The sequence below is a fragment of the Heloderma suspectum genome, chromosome 1 (genome assembly GCF_057233095.1).
Source record: "Heloderma suspectum isolate Gila_16-S chromosome 1, 16-S_ref, whole genome shotgun sequence".
Lineage (NCBI taxonomy): Eukaryota > Metazoa > Chordata > Lepidosauria > Squamata > Helodermatidae > Heloderma > Heloderma suspectum.
The window spans coordinates 287,103,596-287,126,018 of NC_139458.1; the positions used below are offsets into that span (position 1 = coordinate 287,103,596).

Here is a 22,423-nt window from a genome sequence, read left to right on the forward strand (position 1 = left end):
ATTGTTTTATTGTGTGCCGTTTGGATTTAATTTTTGTGAATCGCCCAGAGAGTTTCGGCTATTGGGCGGTATAGAAATGAAATAAATAAATAAAATAAATATTTTGAAGAAACTTTGAGTTTTTGTACATGAAGCATTTATTGTGCCTTTGTGCCCTACTCACTGTTGTTCACAAATTCTTTAGACAACTTCATGACCCTCCAGTTTTGCTTATGTTTGTAAACAGCACTTTCAGCAAGTTTTTTAGAGCATGGAAAATGGGGTATTATTTCTGACGATGAAAGAAAATGCTGTTCCATGTGTGTATTTGCGCTGTTCTGCTATGCCACAGTCCCACCTAGAGGTTATGTAGTGGAAAACCGGAAAAGAAATGTTCCTCTTGTAGTGCTCGGATCACAATTCTGTGATGAAACTGAAAGTAGATGCAGTGGATTAACAGCTTTGTCTAGAAAAGCTTTTTATCCAGGGCTCCTTGATTAAGACAAAACAGCTCATGGCAACTTTTCTACTACAGCTCGCCTAAGCTAGTACTAAACAAACAAACAAAATTATTAGGAACACTAACAGCACATGACTGTCTACTCAGAAGTAAGACCCATTGAGTTCAATGAGACTTACTCCCAGGTAAGTGTGTATAGGATTGTATCTTAAGGGGGCGATCTATGGTCTCTGGGAGAATGGCTGAGAAGCGGGGAGGGAGGTCTGTGGATGGAGGCCCCCATGGTGCTGTGGTGGAAGGCTCACCCACCATTACTGTACTGCTTGAGTTGCTCAGCGAGCAGTAGGGTTGTAAACAGCACTTATTGTGGGAGGCCTTGGATCTGCTGGATCCAAAGCCCCCTTTTCCTCCAACTCACCCCCCAAAAGGTGGATCCTGATGTGGCACATAACATCAGGGAAAACAAAAGTCAACATTTTCCACTGAGAAAAAGCTGAATTCTGCAGTCTGCATACATTTTGTGCACTTAATCAGATTGGCATATATTGATTACGCATTATTTATCCTGCTTCTGTTAGTTGTGGGAAGGGATAAAGATCTATGGAAGCCACTGAATCCCCGCCGTCTGACTTTGGGTTGCCAACTCCCCACCCCCACCCCCTTGGGCAGGATTTTGTGCTTTTGGCACAGCAGTGGGCAACTTGTTGCCCTCCCGATGTTTTGGCCTACATCTACCATGTCCCTTACCATTGGCCTAGCTGGCTAGCGCTGATAGGAGTTGTAGGCCAAAACATCTGGAGGGCCACAAGCTGCCTACCCCTGCACAGCTGTGTAAGGGGCACAAATAAGCCCATGAAGATTTCCTACTGTAGACTCACCATACAAACAAAAGCGTTACCAGATGATTTCTGTCATGTGACTGAAGTCACAGGAACCTTGGCAAAAAAACAGCAACAGACCTACTCCAGCCATTGCAAATCCTATTAAGCATGTGTGAATCCACACTTTTCTTTACCATTTAGTTTAAAGCCTATCTTCACTGCCAGAAACTTAATTAAAAGATCTGTCATACTTTTAGGATACTGCATTCTGCACCCAGTACCCAAATTCCCTCATCTTTTTTTCCTGGATGTATGGGAAAAATACACTTGACCCTCAAAATACACAGCACTTGACCCTCAAAATACTTGCTTCCGCTAGATGGGGCAGACCATGGATGTTGTGAAAACTCAGAAAAGGAGACTTGATTCAAAGCACCTTTGCGGGGAGGGAAAGGGTTCTACTAGGATTCAACCTATGTTTCCCATTTCCTAATTTTTCTGGGGGAGGGGAGACCCAAGGAGACGTGTCAGTTTGGGTGAGGATGGCCATATGGAGTCTTCCCTGTTAGGGGAAGCTTATTTACTGACTGCTCTAAAATGATTCAGAATCTTCTCCAATGCCAAGAAAGCTGCTGTACACAGATTACATAGGATGGCCGTGTGTCCTGCATTACAGAGGACAGACATCAGTTTAAAAGGCTGTCAGAGGACAGTCCTCTATTTGAAGGGGACCCCTGTCCGAGCCTGGTTTAAAGATCAAGAACCATAAGAAGGGAGGGTGCGAGAGGGGCCTTGAAGTTGCCCAGCAACAGTGCACACCTGGGTGGCAGACTGAGCAGCCACACCTTGCCCCCCTCCGTGACCCCTCACTGGTCACAGCCTCCCCTCAACGGAGCCTTCGATACTGTGACATGCGCCACCTCCCTATGACGTAGGAGGTATGCATGGTCTGCTCAGGTTGTGTCACTGCCACCAGCCCATTTGCCATATTCCCCCTGACTGGGCTAGGAATACCCTTGATCTTTTTCACCCAGACACAATAGGCAAGGTCGAGGATAAAGCATCATGGGGGAGGTCTGCAAGGAAGGAATATTTAAAACCATGCTACAGGATCCACTAAATATTCACAGTGGGGCTTTTTTATTCATAGGCAAAAAGGCATGGTTTAGAGATGGGAAACAAAAATCAACGTTCAGAACATATACTCAAGAGCAAAAAGGGTGTGGGGGGGAACTTACTATAATCCCTAGCACAGGGGTGGGGAATTTATGGTCTTCCAGATGTTTTGGCCTACATCTTACATCATCCCATACCATTTACTATGCTGGCTGGGGCTGATGGGCATTGCAGTTCAACATCATCTGGAAGGCCAAAAGGTGCTCACCCATGCTAGCTACACTAACTTTAAGGGGTCATTTAGATGAGAACAGTGCAACTACATCTGTGTGGGACATGGACAGGCATAGATAAAACTCATTGCCCCCACCCCCACCTCTCTCTCAGGCTAAACGCCACGACCAGAGGACGAGTTCCAACTGTCAACGAGGCTGTGCTCGCTTCCCCTCCCCTGCCTAATTCTGTCATGGAGCGATCTCCCAACTTGACAGGCAACTCCTCAGACCCAGCAGCCAAACCTGACAGATCACTTTGTTACACCACCAAAGCATTTTAAAATTATTTTAAAAGAGAGGTTTTCCAGTCCCCACACCCTCCAAAGTGTTTCAAAAGTAAGGTTGCAGAGGGGAGGGGAAGGAGCGGTGGACAAGAGAAATGTTGTTCACAGAACAAGACGCACAGAAATTCCACTGAGTGCATGTAATCCTTGCCCAAGCCTTGAGTAGTTATCTGGATTATGGCCTAGGACTCCTACACGAAACCTCTTCTGAGGAATAGTAATAGCCCACAACTCTTTAGAAAGAATATAAAGAAGCCAATTGAGACTCCTTCTCTGATTATTTTCAGGCCCTGGGGGAAATTCTAAATACCCATTGTTTGCAACCTTAACCACTTATTTGAAAAAAATATTTAAGTATTCCCCAAACTCATCAATAGTGGGAGGTAGGAATAGAAGAGTGTCTACATTTCTTTTATTCCCTGAACAGCTTGGGACTGTTACCTGCTGGATCGCCTTCCCAAATACACACCTGTGCAATCATTAAGCTCATCAGAGGTGGAGCCTGCACATTGCAATGTTTCAGCAACCGGGAAGCAAGGCCTTCTTCATGGTGGTGCCCACCAATTAGAATGCCCTCCCCCCTGGTATTCTGGAGGCACCAATTGTGGCCTACTTTAGGTGCCAAAGACCCCATCTCTTTACCCATGTCTTTACTGAGTGGGTGTGCTGCCCAGTTTGTTTATTTGTTAATTATGGTGTTGTATTGGTTTTAATGTTTTTATAAATGCTTTAGCCATTATGTATTTTAATGGGCATCATGATGTATTTTAATGTATTTAAATCTTATTGTAAACCACTTAGATTTTTAAAAAATATAGTAGGCAGTATATAAATCTACTAAATAACAATACATTAGGGTAGGAAAACTATGGCCTTCCTGATGTTGTTGGACTACAACCTTGCTGGCCTTTCCAGTCTGTAGGCTGCAGGTTTTATTGGTGATAGCCATTTTCATAGAATTTGTACTGAATGTCTGTGGTACTTGTTCTGCGTCGTTTTGCACTGTTTTTACCTTGTACACTGCCTTCAAAGGGTTCTACCCTTAAAAGAGGCTTAAACATCATTATAAATATACAATAATTCAGTGCTGACCATTGCCCATGCTGGCTGGAGCTGATGGATGTTTAAACCATAATTGGAGAGCCACAGGTCTGCATCAGGACATCTGCATTGCTCTTCCTATTGCTTGGATTTGAAGTTATGTGATAGATTTGGGACTTATTTTTCCAGCCTGCTGCAACCGGGTCCACCACACCTAGAACGGTTTCACCCAACAGACTAGCCCACACTTGGTGGTTGAGTGTGGGTTGTTGTTGAATGATGGGTTATTTGTTGAACCATGGATTAGCGTGTTGTCTGAACCCAGAACGTTTTCCACAGGGTGGCTTGTCACACATACAGTGTGGTTGTTTTTTTTTTGTCTTGCAAACAAGCCACCTTGAGAACCCATGGTTGTTGGGTTGTTCAGGGTGATTAACAAGCTACACGGCATGGTTAACTCACCCTGTGGACAATGTCTTGAGTTCAGACAACACGCTAATCCACACTTCAACAACCCACACTCAACCACTGAGTGTGGGTTAACGTGTTGCATGAACAGCCCCATAACAGCCTACTGCATCCAAGGCTCACTACCTGGGTTACTGTGAGAGTGAAAGCCTTGCACACTGTTACCGTGAAACTCATTGAGAAGGAATGTTGGGGCAGGGGAAGAGAAAGTGGAGGCAGGAAGACTGTTCTCACACTCCCCCCCCTTTCTTTCAGAGATGGAAGTGTAGACAGCTGAAGAGAGGTGAAAAAGGGAGGGGGCACTTGAGGAACCTGTGGTAACATACCAGTTGAAGCAAGCATGAACAGAAAGTATGCAGGTGCACAGAAAGAGCACACTATAGTGTACAGAAATAAGACGAACACAAATCCAGATGGTGGGGGCTTTGTAGGTGATAGAGAGAAAATATGCTTTGGGGTTATGAGAGAAGAGAGAGCTAGCACGTTGGGTTATGAAGAAAAGGCCGAGTTAAAAAGTGTTAACATCAACCACCACCAAACAGCTGTTCCACAGTGAATGTAGCAGTGCAGCGAATAACTTATCAGTGTTCCTCAGAGTGACTGTTGTTCACTGCTGATAGAGCAATTGCTATGAACTATTTAGAAATGCAGACATGTCTCTGTTCTAAATGTCATGACAATAAATCCGTATTGTAATGTTAATCGTAACACAACAGATGTTTCTCTCATTTTTATATATATTTTGAGAGGATTTAAAGTGGAAATGTTGTGAGGGAGGGATGGGATGCTTAACTCTTCACCTATTTTTTCGTTCTAAATCCACTCGTAAGCAGCTCCCCTCTGTGGGTTTCAAATGCATGTTTGCCCTTGCATGCATAGTGGAATGGCTGCTTAAATATGATATTGGGGGGGGGGGGTGATAGCTGCAGGGGAAAGGTCAAGCACTTTTCTTCCCCTTGGTCCAAACTGCACCCCCCTGAAGCTACATTTCCATTAAAAAGTAGCAGGTAAGGATTCTTCTGTGTTTAAATACATAGTTATCCAGATCAGCTCCTGAAGGTACCATCGCAGGCCTGAAAGGTCAGTTGGGGCAGCCCCTCCCCCACTTTCCTGGGGTTACTGGGACCTGTACGCCCTGACTGAGGGAAGGCAGGAGAGAAAGGAGTTCATATCTTCAGCTCCTGAGACCTTCAATCCGCCTACGAGAACTATATTCTGGTGTGTCAGAATTTAAAAATTGTAAATCTCCTTGGGAGAAAGGCTGTAAAGAAATGTATTAAATAAATACACTTTAGACCTAAACTGGTCTAGATATGCCCCGACGACAATAGGAAGTGATTACATTATAAAGAAGAGCCACACTGATCTTGTTCAGTTTTGCTTACTGAAAGTTGAAAAATAGGTGCCATTTAAAAATCGACCTTGTGTTCAATTATTCCTGGAATTATACTTACAGTGACGGGTACTGCACAACAGGAAAAAATGGTATTGTGTATGTCTTGTGCAAAAATGTAGGAACTGAACTAACAAGGAAAGCTGTTAAGTATGCAAAATTAGCATCAGTTGAAAAGCTGGATCTATTAAGATGTCACTGTACTGAAACGGAGACACAGGTAATCAAGAATGATTTAATGATTAAAACACAAAACATTAACAATGCAGATATTTCAGACAAGCTAGTTTTTTATTTTTAGCACATATATTTAGACAGCATATTTTGAATGGTGAAGCTGCTGTATGAAATATGTAAAGACTTTGCAAATCAGTACCTAGAAACCAAGACACATATATACGAGCTTTGAGAGCATTAAAAAAATACACGCACACACACAGACACACACACAAAGTAAACTGGTGCTGTCTCTCATTTCAAAAACAAGCAAAAAAAAAATCCACAAGGGTAATAGGGAGAACTCATTAGTTCCCCAACATCAGTTGTGCAAAACATGGTAAAAGTGATATTTATATCAATATCAAATAATAATTAATAAACAAACTTGGGGATACAAACAATAGATGGCTTGACACAAAGTACAATGAACAACAGGCTAAAACTCCATCATATCACATAGCATATCTGTTACAGATGCCGGCTTTACAACTGACACCGCAAGTGCAGGGGGGGATTTTACAGTAAACAGTAATTTCAACTAGCATTTCTAAATAAACCCTTAACAAGTCAAGAAAATGCAGGAGAGATAAACATACACTAAGGACACAGACGCTCATCACCAACGTATTTCCAAGGGTTTTTCGCATAACATTGAAAATCTGATATGGCCCAATTTGCACATTTTGCAAAAAAACCCTTTGCTATAGGCACGTTTTATATCAATGGGCTGGATCTGAGGGCTGTGTGAGTGAAAGGTATTACTGTTTGCATTTGGGCAGATCCCTGATTTCTCAGTTTCCTCTAACAGTTGTAAGACCTACATCCCACATTGTTCATTTTCAAGTATCCTGTATCCTCATGATCAATTTCTGGGGGTTCAGAGAGCTGGAGCAGGAAAGGGAAGCCCTGTTCTGCCAGTAGAATTCCGCTTGTGGTTCTTAGGATCCAACCCAATGTTTGTTATACAAATAGCAACAACAACAAAATGCCAACATAAGTACAAAGTGTAAAATACCAGAATTACCCTGAAATCCACTTATTAAAGTTTGGTCAAACAATTTGGTCAGTTTTGAGAATGCATCACAACTTCTGCAATTTCCAGCAAAACTGCTTGCAGTTAAGCCCCAGATACATTTAAGTTCAGCTTGCCAGGTTTCAACCTGGAGATTCGGCTCTGTGGCTTTAAAATGAGCAATGAAGTCGGGGAGGGGGGACACCAGAGGTGGCTTCTACCCAATTCCTTCCTCAGGAGGAGGGCAGCCAAAAAGAACAGGCAAGAGAAACCTCACCTGGCTCATCTCACACTTTATGGCAACCTGGGAATGCTCATTTAAAAGGGCGTCAGATGTCCTGGAGACCCTATACATTCTCTAAAGCTTAGAGAGTCAGCACCCATTTCTACATACTGCTTAAGCGGGGATTAACTTTCCATCACTTATGCAAATTAAAACTTAGTCAAAGGGGAATAACCCTGCTGCAGACTTGTGAAAATGTAACTAAAAAGATACCAAGCATGAGCCACCGACATCTTCTCCTCCACAAGTGCCATCAAGAAATAAATGGCCATGTTTTCCCAGTGTCCCTTTCACTTCAAACAGGTCACATGTAGGAGAGTTACCTTGGGTGTGCTGGCCATTTCCAATTTCACTGTGGCACACGGCAGACTCCTAACATGAGTCATCCACATTACATCCAACTAACTCATGAAAGGAACCAAACAGCTATGAGTGGCTTCTCAACAATCCATTTTTTACTTGTGATCCCCAAATACTGGGCGCACACACACACACACACTGCATCAGTGATAAATGGTGCACAGGAAGCGTTTGCGAGTGCTCTGCCTTTTCAGCGTGGCCACTTAACAAGCACTTTGAAGGGTCAATCCACAGTTTATATGCATGTGCTCTTTTCACATAACTGATGCTATACATTTCATTTTCATGTTTGGGTATCTGTAGCAGAGTATAAACTGTCTTGAGAGAAGTCGCTCCCAGAGTGAAATATTTCCAAAAATTTTCAAACCAGTATTAAGTTTTGGGCCCTGCTTTTATTTTAATTTAAGGCATGTGTGTTTTAAACAACTGAAAAATAAAGTAAAAAACCCCAAGAACTAAACTTCATTGTACAAGTTACAATCACATGCATTATCTACAGTTAAAAAATATGAGTTTGGATTACAGTTTTGAACTTGTGAATCATAATTCAGCACCTATCATATTGACTAGTAAGGCAACAGCAGTGTCATTCATATACTATATTATATATATATATATATATATATATATATATATATATATATATTCATTCTACAATAATACTCCCTTCCACAGTTTACACTTGGGTCTGTGATCACCCAGTATTATCAACATCATCAACTTTAGCCTATGGATAGTTTCTAGGATGTTTTGCACTGGTTAAGTCCTACATAAATCGACACTATTCTAGGCAGGAATAGTTACAGTAGCTGTCAAGAGTTATCAGTGCACAACACATATTGTGCTTACAATCAGATGATTTTTTCATTGCCCAGAATATCAAAACGGTTTCTCAGTTTGGTCTTCAATCCTTCCTTTGTTTTCTTTGCTTCACATTGTTCTCGAGAGAAGAAAAGCTATTTGTGTACCCATTCACAGCAGGCGTGGAGCCATTCTGATATTCTTTCCTTCTGCAGGCTGCCTTTTTGTTGTAAGTCTAAAAAACACATATAGGTCAGTAGTGAGCATTTGCCATGGCAACAAAGGGAAGGGGCAAATTAGTTGGTTTAAGACACCGCCCTATGCATGTTTAGACAAATAAGTCCTATGACTCCTGGCATCCCCCAGCCAGCATAACTGGCTGAGGGATACTGGGAGTTATAACACTTATTTCTGTCTAAGCATGCATAGGATTGTACCCTTCATGTTATTTAACAAGCACCTATCTCTTCATATATTGGCCTAAAGTTAGGAGACCTAGGCTCAGTTCAGATGTAATGGCAAACCATCCCATTCTGGCTGGATATCCTTGTTTGTCAAGTTTGGTTTGCACAAGCCACAGCTTCCCAAATTCAAATGAAACAGGAAACTCTGGCTTGCTGAAAACTGTGAGCAGAATCTTCTCCTCTCTTTACTTCATGTCTGGCAAAAGGGGGAATTCTCAATCCTCCAAATACGGTTTGGAAAATTGTCTGAATGTGGCCCAACCATTTTTAAGACAGCGGAAGGTGGTAAGAGAGGCATTGACCCAGTTTGCACAAATAACTCATGGTTTATTAACCATGGGTTGTTTGTGAGCATGTAGGAGGGAACAAGCATGCTGGTTCCTGCCCGCTTCCACTTTCAATTAACAACCCAGTAATGCTCTGTTTGCACCTAGAAACTTAGAGCTATTTAGGGGCTAAACAACCCAGAGTTAACTGATGGTTTGTTGCTGCGTTAACTCTGGGTTTTAATCCCTAACATTCCAGCATTTCCAGGTTCGCATGTCACAATACAACCAGGAACACAGTGTCCCTGGGTTAATTGAAAGCAGAAGTAGCAAGCAGGTGGGAGGCAGTGCGTTTGCTTGTTCCCGTGCACACCTGCCAATTCCTGGGTTAAACAACCCAGGTATTGGCTGTGATGTGTGAACTGGGTCATTGCTTCCCATGGGCTACACACATGCACATATCCACACACTCATTTTGCAACGCTATAATTTCTGTAGCACTCCAAAAAATTGACAGTGGACAAGAAAAAAAATGTGTGTGCACACTGCAGACAGTGATAGCTCTATCATACCATCTAAGAATGGGCAGAGCATACACTGTGATTGGTGACTGAGAGGCATAGTCTTCAGGAAAGAAAAGAAGTTTCACAGAGGTTTTGGGCAGTATCCAACTGTGTCATTCTGTTAGCGCAAATGATGCCGCACTAGCAGAAACTAGGTTTTGAACTATGCACAAGAGAAGAATCCAACTAAAGTTCTGTTTGCGCAAGCAGGGTTGCACAAGAGGTTTTGCATTATGCTTGTGCTACCTGTTGTTGCTACCTGTTGTGCTACCCACTGTACATTCTGCTTGTGCAACCAGCTATGCAACTGCTTGCACAACCAGTTGCGCGAGTGTAATGGGCAACTGCTTGAGCAATGGAAAGATTCCGTGGAGCTCCACTAGCACTATTTGAGTTTGCAGAATGACACTGTTGGATACTGCCCCCCGTGTCCCCAAGTAAAGTTTCGTGATAAAAGGACATCAGTCAAGTAAATCTGTCATGCCAGAAAACCAGACAAATGAAACAATACAAAAACTATGCAAAATCTGTTGAACAAAAGGAGGTGAAGTATATACACACAAATGCACCATGAGAAGCAATTCCTCTTTCAAACCACTTTCAACTCGCAGGAAAAAGCTGTTGCCCATCTCTGTGCATTGCTGACAAACTTTTCACAGGTATGTAAACAGTATTGTATTGCTGTCCTTGTCTGCAGTACATACATTCATTTTTTCTGTCCTGCCGTGGACTCTGGACTAAACGATTCTGGAGGTCTCTGTAGCACTTGCAGCACTACTTGGGAAAAACTGAAACTTAACTCCTAGCAGTACGACAAGTGCTGCAACTGGCGCCTAGGCATATAACCAAACACACACCTATTGGACAGCGTACGTGCCAGAAGTAACACCACCACTTCTCTTAAAATGTCAGAAACTGTTTTGAAATTGTTTTGAATATTATTTACTTTTTAAAGGCAAGTACATATAGGCAGCAGAATTAACAGTCTAATCCTATACATGTTTACTCATAAGTAACACACACTGGTCCTAACAGGCCTTGCTCACAAGTAAATGTGCATAGGGTTGCAGCCTCAGCAGTGTTCCACCATTCAAGAGAGCAGGGTTGTTTTTTTTAAAAAAAAATAGTAAGTAAATAAATTGCAGTTTATTATTCACCATTCCACTGACGTGTAGGAGGTAAGGAAAGTAACTGAAATTAGGAATTTAGAAAAATACCTTCTCCCCATCTCCCCTTGCATTCTACGCACATTATTTTTACACCATTCTCATGTTTGGGGATAGCACCACATTAGCACCTCGTGTGGAGAAAGCTCTTAAAAATATTCTTTTTTACATACTGAAATAAATGAACCATGGAAGGAAACAGCATCTAATTCGTGAACCACTCTTAAAGTGCTCTCTGCTGCTGACACATATATGCATCCTCCCCATCACTGGAAACATTGCCATTGGACACGCTGGCTGGGAATGATGGGAGTTGTGGTCCAACACATCTGGAGGGCATGAGGTTAGGGAAGGCTGCCATATGGCAACTATAGCCAGTAGGTACAGCTACTTTTCTCCAGTAATCAGGGGATGTTATTGTGTGTAAATACAAGCCATTTCAATGCAGGATGCCATAGGTCTAAAATATTCAGTTCCTTAATAATTACACAAACTGAATTAGCCATGATTTGATATCATAGCAACTGGCCCCAATCCTGATAAAGTCGATCGCACTTACATCCCATTGAAATCAACAAACAAGTTATTTGTTACTGATGTAAGCCAATGGGAGTTAAGGGCAATTGGCATTCTTTGGACTGGGGCTGCTGTGTTGTGACTAGTAGCCTGAGTAGATTTCCTTGTCAGAAAGTCCCTTTTCATTTGTTCAGTGTGTAAATCCCCTCCATTTTTAAAATTTGAAATTTAACAACTTTTTGGATCAAGTTTTTTTTTTAAAAAAGAAAGAAATGAAACTAGTACAAGACAGCTGGCCTAAGATTCCACTGGTAGGAGGGAGGGCCCAATCCTTTCAGAGAGCATAAGCTCCTTAAGAGACAGTACAAGTTCCCTTCTCAATTTGCCACCCTTAATTTGTGGGTGCAGGAAAGGGTTATGCCCTGTCTCGTTAAGCCTGGGCTTTAGTTTTATTTACTGACGTTTACTTTAGGAGCTTCACAGGTACAACTGCAGTGATTTCCTCCTTGACACACTGCTGCTACAACTTACTGTATTAAAGCACACTTTGAGAAATACCACCACAATCGTTATTGAGAATACTAATCTCCCTCAATTGTGCAATACAGTGAAAATAAAAGCAAACTAACTATAAAATTGATGTGGCGGGGGGCAAAAGCAAGCAAGCAGGCTCTGTGCTATGATCCAATTATCCACACATTTTAGAAGTGCATTCTGATATATCAACTTCCCAGTAATATTTTTGAACATCAGTGATTACAAAAACAAAAATGAACAGCTAACTAAATTTACCTGAATATAGAAATTTGTGAAAAGGATAATTAAGGAGATCATGTAGCCTATCTGGAAGTATAACCATCCCAGAGGAAATGGACAAGGCCAAACAACCCCACAGCTTGTCTGGAAGATTGTAAGAACGAATTGAGTCTGCAAGGTAATGGGGAAAAATAGGTTAAGTGAGAAAAAGACCAACAACGAAGCACATTCAAGCCATTTCCTATGTCGTGGTTGAGCAATTTGTGGCCCTCCGGATGTTTTAGCCTACAACTCCCATCAGCTCTAGCCAGCAAAGCCAATGGTGAAGGATGGGAGTTGTAGGCCAAAACATCCGGAGGGCCACAAGTTGCCCACTCCTGTCCTATGTAGCAGTATAGCGGGGCATGAATGCAAATACTGTTAATTGCCTTTTGTACTTGCTGTTACAGGGCTGTGCCCCTTTGAAGACACACATCAGGGCTGTCCTGTCACTTTCAAAGTGGGAGATAGGGTGGTGCTGCTTGCCCTGCACAAATTAGGGATCATTTGAAGATGGACACTCTCTTGACTGAAGTCATGCATTTACAACTAGCATAGAAAAAGTATGAAGAGATTATGAAAGAAGAAAAATGAGCAGAGACAACCATTTACTATACGATTGCTGCTTTAAAATATCCCATGTGGCAGCTCTAACTGCACAAGGAGACATTTTCTACAGGGTTTAGACAGTGAGCAGAGTTGAAGTTTTCCCCATGGCTAGGCAAGCATGGCAATGCTTGACCAACAGGTGACTGGTTGCCCACGTGAGAGGTTTGTAAGCAGTGATCACGCAGTAAAGTGGTCCTCCATTTCTACAATATGTGTCTCCCTCATCTTACACAGATTCTGACATCCAGTCTGAAGTTGTCCTTATAGAAATGAGTGTCCCCTTTACATCTAGCAAGACTAAACAGGCTTCAGTCTTGCAGGAGTTGCTTATTCTCACCTCAGCCCCCTTACAATCTCCGTGGACCACCAGTATCTTTTTCTAAGAAAACAAGTGTGCATATCCAGGACCTCTGAAGAACTGAGTGAAACAAATCTGTGTACAGATCTTGGAGTCTCACTTGGATCAGACCACGGTCTAGTATTCTTTGCAAGTAAGCCAGCAATCAGCAGGCACAGCATAATCCAGCACACGAACATGATCTATGTTCTGGCCATGCCAATTCATAGCAAGTAACAATGTCTCACTAATAGATCTATCCACCAATGTCTCCTGGAGAGCAAGGGCATATTAAGCATAAAGAAGAAAATAGTGGGCACAAGTATCCCTCTTCACTACAACTCTGTTGGGAGAAACTGTGACTATGGAACTCCTCTCTCTTTCAACAGTCTTAAAAAGACACAAGTCCCATCCCTTTTGTCCACCTGTTCCAAAACGTCAGAAACTTTTGAAAGAGTTCTGAAGCCTTTATTCCTTTTGGGAATACAGTCCCCTATATTACAAGAGGTTGACCAAATACTCCTCTCATTTACATACCAAGTTTCACATGCCAGTTGTCCAAAACCTATCCTCAACATAGCAATCCTCCAAGAAAGGCATTTATTCCCACTTTACAGATCTGGAACTGAGGCTAAGGAGGTAAAGCAAGGGTGCTGAAGCTCAAGCTTAGGGGCCGAACCTCTTCTTCTGGCCCCACCCCCTTTCCCCCGACTGACCATTTTGTGGTTTCCTGGCATTTACAGAATTTTCCCCTACTCGAAAAGGTTGAAATGCTTCCCCTAAGGCTTAGTTACTGGCAGTAAGAGCCTAAAGCTACAATAGGCTGGGAGCTAGGCCCTGCCCCCTTTTGCTTTGGCCCTGCCCACAGCTGGAATGAGGCCCCCAAGAGGTTATCGAAAATTGAATTTGGCCCTCGGGCTGAAAGAGCTGCGACACCCCTGAGATAAAGGGACTGAGAGAAATGTATGTTTGCCCTCTTCAAGAGCCCTGTATCTGCTGCAATGTGTAAAACAGAGCTCCTGGTGGACACGCTTCTCCATTCGTTAGAGTGGATGGGACATGGAACGAGCAGGAAGCTCAGGGTGCATGTTGGAGCCCTTGTACCTGCTAAGGACTGCATTACTAGCCAGAAGACATTCTCTGCTAGCATAAGGACTCTGGTTATCACTGCAGGTCATCCAATAATCTGACTGCAAAGGAGAGCATTGGTTCCTGAAGTGAGAGGGCCTTTTTGGTGGTGGCTCCTCATTTATGGAATAATCACCCTGACGTGGCCCACTTGGGGACAACACTGTCATCTTTTTGGTGCCAGGTTAAAACTGCCCTCTTCTCTCAGGCATTTGGCAGCATATAATGAGTCTCTTGACTGTCTCTGGCTGATTGTTTTTGTTTTAGATATATGTTGTTGTTGTTGTGTGTGTTATTTGTTCTATATTATTACGTGAACGGTTTTATATTTTAATAAAATATTTTCAAAGTTTTTAATTTTTGTGAACCATCCCGACAGCTTTGGCTATGGGGCAGTATAGAAATATAATAAATTAATGAAATGAGTGAATGATCCACCCACACAGCACTTCCTAGCTTTGGTTAAAAAAAGCTACTATAAGCTTCTGACCACTCACCAGCTGTCCCTGAGTGATATACTTCTTCCACCAGAGATATGGACGCATGGATGGAACAGCAGATAATCCATAGTAGGAATACATGAGGACATGAATAAAGCTGTTAAGGGTGGCACCAAAATAGGCTAAAGAGGTAAGAGGAGAAACTGTTTTAATATCCTTCGAAACAAGATGCATTACAGGAAAACAGTTTTTAAAAGTTGCTCTAAATAAATTTTAAAAGTTCTGCAGGATCAGTTTTACAACTCAACACACTAGCATGAAAACAAATGCCAAAACTAGAAACATCACAGAATGGTTGCTTAAGGTCACATCTGCCATGCAAATTGGGTTTAACTGCTTTAATTGTCATGTGTTTTCCCCCAAGGCTGGCTTGGACTGTGTTTTTCAGAGGGTGCTACGATTTGTAATAGCTCCCCAGCTCCCGCACAGGTCCTGATCCAGCTGCACACATATGTTCAGCCCGAGGGTATGGCTAGGGATGTTCATTCCCATCCACACAGCAATGAAGGGGGAAATGCGCATCCCCATCCACAATGCACAGTATGAACAGAGGATGTATCCAATGCTTTGCATCTGAGTGAATATCACAAGGCAAGTCCACATCCAGATGTGCATCTGCAGGTAGCCTGTGCGTGCCATTCCTGCTCCAGCAACGGCATTGAAGGGCATCAACTACTTCCTCTTTTCTCTCTTTTGCTGGACTGGTGTGGCCGTTACTTCATGTCAGTTCTGTATATTCCTGATACCACCAATGTGGAGACTTGGCCAGATTGCATCTAGATAACAAGCTGTTCGCAAGTGTTAGGTTATGCTCATGTGGGGCCACTGACGCATGGAAGAGCCTTTTGGCAGCCTCCATGTGCTGTTCTTTAGGGAGTCACTCTGATGCCTATTCCAGATGTAGTTAACAACAGCAGCAAGGTTGCACGGGACAAATATTTGACAAGATTAAAGCAGCACTAGTCATGTTCCACAGGGCAGACATTTTTAACTGAGCTACTGGTTATTTGCTACCTGTATAACGAAACAAATTAAAGGTCATCCTCATGAGCAGAGGCTTGATGGACACAAGGACAATGTTTTGACCTCAAGACAGTAGAAATGTTGCATGCAAAGCTGGGGGCTTATTAAAAAAATCCCAACAGTTGGATAATAGCTGAAGGAGCTTCCAAAAACAAAATCAAAGCAGATATGCAGAACTGACAACAGATTTCCTAATACTGCCATTATAAACCTCTGCAAAGCCAGCACAAAACACCTTTCAACCGCAGGTAATGCTTTCCTGAGCAGTTTATATGTGTACATGTACACATCCCTCTTAAAAAGAAACAGGCCCTTCAGGAAATACATACACAGGTCTCCCATCACGAGTACTTACAATGGCCACAAGGCACCCAGTTCATAACAAACCACCAGATGTTCAACATCGTTGCATGGTGGTAGACATGAAGAACAGTGATCTGATGGTTATTCTTTCGTAATATAAAGAAGAAAGTATCCATGAATTCAATGAGCTTTGAGAAGTAATACCACCAGAGGACATGTACGATCTAAGAAGAGGAAAAAATAGTTCAGACATTTGTTCGACGAAGACATATGAATGAAGAGTTCCAAGGCAAAATTCACTGACCCAAAGGCTAATGTCACCCTCACAAGACTCTAGAGATCAATCATCACTGATACAGTGCCTGGCAGAGGCTGGTGCTTTGTTTATTCATTGTTTATTTATTTACAATTATTTTTAGATCACCTTTAAGGGTAAAACCTTCTCAGTAACAGAACTGCCAGTCAGAAGTGATGAACCCTGAAAATGTGCTGACAGATTACCAAGTTGAGCCAAAAAAGAGATAGAGACTTGCTCAAGATACCGGCCTGCGGTTGACATAGGAATCCACAGTCTGAGACATTTTGCTGATTCACGTGGCACCCTAATGGCATTCCCCCCACCCTCTACACCCATAGCCAAGACCAACACTTGAGATGCCTTGCTGTAATAGTCAGACACTGATCCCTGCCTTCATCTATCACTCCTCTTCCATGGTGCAGCCTAAGAGGTTCCTTCACCCTGCTGCATGGCAGGGTCAGCCTTGTAAACCCAGGACCAACATCCACCGGAACAGAGTGGCTCTCCCAGTAAAGCACGGATTGTGTTGGGCCACAATACAGAGACTAGCTCCACATTCCTACTAGGTCCTAGGCCTTGAGTTTTTCCAACTTGGAATTGTTGTGGTTTTTGCAGGGAATGGCCATATCTCTGTGGCAAGAGCACCTGCTTTACCTGCAGACGGTCCAAGGTTAATCTCTGGTATCTCCAGGTGGGGCTGAGGAATACCGAGCAAGATGATCTGAGTCAGAATAAGGCAGCTTCCTTATGTTCCCTAACTCAGGGGAATTTCAAAACCAGTTTGCAACGAGAGAGAGAAAGCTGTTTGAAGTCAAGTCGGATGTCCCACTGGGTGGACCCAAGGCCTTGGGCATGCCTGGAGTAGCTGTCTGGACTGTAGCCATAAAGCTGAAGCTTTGACTAAAGCAAAAGGCACAATAATTTATACGCCTATTAAAGTGTACCTCAGGTGCAGCGACGCACACAAGGGAGGTGGTTTAATCTCCATATTGCTACTGTGATCTCTGAAGAACAATCTGAGCAAACAGAAGATAATGCTACTGTATTCCCTAAAAGAAAATTGCTTTCTCCTGGCTAGAGAGAATGAGGCTCAGAGGATTGTTGATGTGGAAGGAGAGAACTAAGCTACAGGCAACCATAATGTGAAATTACCAGTGATTCCGATTCCACAAACATGCCCAAATCTGCATTTATTTATTTATTTGCCGCCCATCTGGCTGGCTACCCAGCCACTCTAGGTGGCGTACAATAAAACTAACATGAAATACAACAAATTTATATAATCAACTGAACAAAACAACTCTGCTCTAAAGCAAGCAAACAAACCTAACCCACCCCACCCCAAATGCCTGCCTGAACAGCCAGGTTTTCAAAGCCCGGCAGAAGCTCATCAAAGAGGTTATTAAGGTTATGTTACAGTTCATGGAACTGTTAACCTCATGTTTGAGAATTTGGAAACAAATTTGGAATGTAGGGAGGTGAGTAGATATCCTACATACAATATATCAGATTTGAAAAATAAGGATGATGGAGAAGGCCTTTTCTGCCGTGGCCCCACATCTCTGGAATGAACTACTAATTGAAGTCCATCAAGCTCCATCACTAGAGGCCTTCAGGAAAGCCAACAAGACTAATTTGTTTTCCTCAGTCTTTTCCTGAGTTGAATATTTTGCAGGACTGCTGATGGTTTTGATTGCAATTTTGAGGGTGGGGGGAGGAGGGAGCTGGTTTTATTATTGTCACTGGCTTTTTATCAATACTGATGTTTATTATTGTATTGTTGGAATCTTACAAGCTGCCTTGAGAGGGGTTTGTTCCCTAAAAGACAGTCTAAAAATATTTCAAGTAAGTAAGTGCTTCTGTTTGTCATTAAATCTCCTCCACATTTCCTAAGAGGAAACTTGTATATTCTATTACAAGAAGTAAACCTTGAGCCCAATGGACATTTTAAAGCTTACGTTTCGCTTTAAGCTTTAAATTTCACCCACCTCATTTTGTAGAATCCCACCCAACACATACGATCTTCCCTCCCCGATGCTATGAGGGTCCTTCTCAGCAAATCATCTCTATCAATTCATTCATTCGTTCAAGAAAGAGAAAGCGTTACTTCCAACAAGCTTGGAAGATGTAAGTTGGAAGAAACTGCAAGCAACTATCACTGCCTTCAGTATATTGCAAGAATGCTACTGCCCATTTTAGTCCCATATACCATCTCTACAATATCCAAGAGACCTCATGGCATTTTTTTTTTTTTTAATCCTTTGCTCCTACAGTGGTCAGGCTCCAAGAGCCACTGTGGTGCAGAGGCTGAGCAGATCTGGGTTCTTGCTCCCCCTCAGGCCAATAACAATCCTTCAACCTAACCTCACTAATAGAATTACAATCATAAAAATGGGAAAGCCGCCTTGTATGATGCTCTGAGCACCCTGAAAGAAAGGCGGGATACAAAGGCCCAGGTTAAATGCTAAGATCTCAGTCTGATTATCCTGATTTGATATCCTAGTTTGGTAATAGCCTTTTAATCACGGTTTCGAAGAAATGGGAAAGTGTGATTTAAGAAATTCCACATGGTTGCTGAAGCCAGGCACACAAGGGGAAGGGAAGGAGGGAGCACGGAAGTGAGCAGGCAAACAGCTTATTTCCAGTCAGATAAACTGTGGCTTATCTGCCTGAGACTATGATATCCGAACCAGGCCAAAGTTTCGTAACAGTGAGATTTTGCTAACTAGACAGGAAACATGATGACTAGGGTTGGACGACACACTGTGGCTCCCATAGTGAGCGACAGCGCCCGTGGGCACCACATCTAACCCCCACTCAGAGGTTGTTGGGTTGTGTGAAGCTGGCAAGTGTGGGTTATACAAGGGTTAAATAAAACCTGTAACAGACCATGGGTTATGTGAGGGTTGTTTAACCCTCACACAACACAACAACCCCTGTGCAGGGGTTGCATATTCAAAATGGTGGCTGCCCACACCAAAACCTCGGTGTGGCTTAAATAACCTATGATGGGGTGTCGTGTCGTGCAAACACCCCCAATGGCATAGTTACATTTTATTAAATTAAAGACAGATTTCTTAACTATTTAAAAAGCATAGGCCTTTGTAGACTGACTTGTGTCCAAACAGAAACATTCAATCACATGGTATAGCCTTGTTGGGACTGTAACAGTCCAGGTTGCGGTTGGGGAATTGCATGTCTGAATGTTGCACAACAAACAACTTGTGCCTAAGTTCTTACCTAGACCTTTTCCAAAGTGATTTTATATATGCATATAGGGTTTATAAAATATTACAAGTGAGCATTCAGTCCCCATCTGCAGACTGATATGGTATAGCCCTGATGGTGCTGTACTACATGATTCTTCTGAATGCGTTGTCAGCCTAACACAACTAAGGCAGGCTTTACACACACTGAGGACAAAGATGCAAGAAACCCACACTAAAATAAAAGAGGTTGGCCTACCTATTCCTGGTATGACCAACTAAATTGCAGATCCAAAATTTAGGGCGCAATCCTATGCATGCTTAAGACAGAAAAAGGTCCTACAACTCCCAGCATGCCCCAGCCAGTATGGCTGGCTGGGGCATGCTGGGAGTTGTAGGACTTTCTTCTGTCTAAGCATGCATAGGATTGTGCCCTTAGTCGCTAAGTAAAAGCAGTGTCCCCTTAATAGCTCCCTAGAGACCTGGGCAGATATTCCTAATGCTGTTGACAGCTAAATATGTAAAATATTTCCAGTTAAAATAATTGATTCATAACACACAGGTTTATCAATGTGAGTCAGGAAAGCAAAGAGCAGGGACATAGAGAGCACAGGCACATCTGCGCCAGCTGATTTTCCTAGGCTAATAAGCCACAAATGAGCCAAGTGGATACCTCTGTGGGAGCCCACATGAAAAGAGGAATTCAACGTCTCTGCACTGCAGCCACTTGTCCTGGGTTCACTTAATCCTTTTCAGGTTTAAAATGTTGTTGCTGTCTTGGGATCCAATTTATCATATTATATAATGATTTGGACACCATGTCTGTCTCATGGAAACCTCTGGAGGGAAAAGAGGTGCCCGATCCCCTGTCACTGGTTATGAATGTTCTTCCATTTAAACCGTCAAATGCAAACGTCAGTAAGCGTTTAATTAGAAGTGTTTCAGGCAGCCAAACAAAAGAATTGAAAATGAAGAAAGTGAGTGATTATGATTTTTATTCTTTCATATGGTTATAATGAGTGGTGTGATTTTAAGGCATTACATTCCTAGGGGAGACAGGCTGAAAATAATTCCATGCTTTAAAGTTTTTTTTCAACTACGGCAGACTTCAGAATTGTTTTATAAGAGGGTTTTGCTTGTTGGACACTTGACATCTTTCTAGGATATTCAGGAAGGCTATTGTAACATTTTGACATTGCCCACCCTAGGCCTTCCTCACCCTCTGGGAAAGGAGAAACAAAGGACTTTCCAATTTCCCCTCTCTTGTTCTGGTAAGTGCAGTGTGGTACACCCGTTAGTGCTGGACTAGGACCAGGGAGCCCTGGGTTCAAATCCCTACTCAGTCATGAAGATATCTAGGTGATCATGGGCCAGTCACTATCACTCAACCTAACCTACCTCACAGGGTTGTTGTGATAATAAAATTGGGGGGGGGGGGAGCGGAAGAACCATGTGTAGCTTCTTGGAGGAAGGCTTGATAAAAGTGAAACAAGAGACCCTGCACAGAATTCTGCTCCCAACAACAGTTGAAACATGCAAAAGCACACCCCTAAATAGATCTGTTGGATAGGAGATTGCATTAGAGGTTTCACTGTACACAAGGCTGCATTTCAAGCAACTGTCTCCCGGGTTTCTATTCAGTTCGTGCATGAAAGCAAATCAAGTCCCAATAGTTCCCATGGTCTGCTGGAGAGCAACTGCTCTGCTCCAACCTGCCATTTGGCAATGCTACAAGTAAGAGTGCCCCCCACGCCCCTGCTGCTAGAAACACCCGTTACAGGGATCTATTGCAGGGAGAACTGTATCATTAGATAGAAGATTGGGAGAGGTTGGATGTAGAGAATTTCTACCTGCATGTCTAACCGAGCAACCACACCTAGCTAGGTGTGGTTGCCTGGTTGGATCCTTTATCAATGCCACCTAAGACAAAGCCATTTGGCAGATCTCCCTATGGGGAGGGGGTGGGGGAAGGTGACGGACTTAACAGAAATAGCTGTGTTGTCTCATAGGGGAAAAATCCCTATAACTTACAGTAGGGCTAAATCTTTATTAGATCCAACCAAAAGGTCACAACATAATTAGCAAGCTTTTAAGTCCAGACTAGTGAGGAATTATGAAGAACTCGAAAACTTGCTCACTGTTTTGTGACATTTTGGCTGGACCTAATAAAGGTATTGCCTTACTTGGTCTTAATTAGGCAAAGCCCCATTCCTGGGTAGCAGAAAGCATACAGTCTGCTGCCTTCTCCCACTGCCAGTGAAAATGTTTGCCATGGTGGATTTCCCAGAGGCATCTGGCTGGCCACTGTTGGAAACAGGATACTGGCGTCGACAAACCCTTGGTCTGATCCAACAGGGCCTTTCTCCTTATGGCAACTGCCTCCTCCAGTTGTAGCAGGCAAGTACCTGGACAGATCCACAGCAAGGTAGGTTAGGCGGAGAGATACGGACTGGCCAAATGCATTTTGCCACTCTAGTGTGGCTCTCTCCTCAAGACAGATCTGAACCAGAGAGTTGTCATTCATGGCTTGGGATTGGGGCAGAGGGGTGTGTGTGGCCCTCTCTCTCTTCTCTAGCACTTGGTGGCCTTTAGTGCTAGAAACTAAAAGCAGCTGAAAGAAGGGAATATGAAAGTGGACAACTACCTCCTGAGGAATTATTGGCAAAGCTCCTATACCAATATAGCAACTTGGTACAAGTACTGCAGGCTCCATTTCCTTGTAACAAGCCAAAGTCTT

The 22,423-nt window shown here is 42.9% G+C and overlaps 1 protein-coding gene across 4 annotated transcripts in view; it reads right to left on the reverse strand.

Annotated features, from left to right (window-relative positions):
- Nucleotides 1-8,438: 8,438 nt before the first annotated feature.
- The window catches only part of ELOVL5 (ELOVL fatty acid elongase 5), a 60,689-nt gene continuing 46,704 nt past the window's right edge, over nt 8,439-22,423 (reverse strand). For all 4 annotated transcript variants that reach the window (XM_084826827.1, XM_084826829.1, XM_084826828.1 and 1 more), the window contains exons 5-8: nt 16,235-16,406; nt 14,854-14,978; nt 12,280-12,414; nt 8,439-8,747 (exon numbers count right to left, since the gene is read on the reverse strand). In XM_084826827.1, coding sequence (XP_084682953.1) covers nt 8,616-8,747; nt 12,280-12,414; nt 14,854-14,978; nt 16,235-16,406 — 564 coding nt within the window. In that variant the 3' untranslated portion in view covers nt 8,439-8,615. The remainder of the gene's footprint in view (nt 8,748-12,279; nt 12,415-14,853; nt 14,979-16,234; nt 16,407-22,423) is intronic.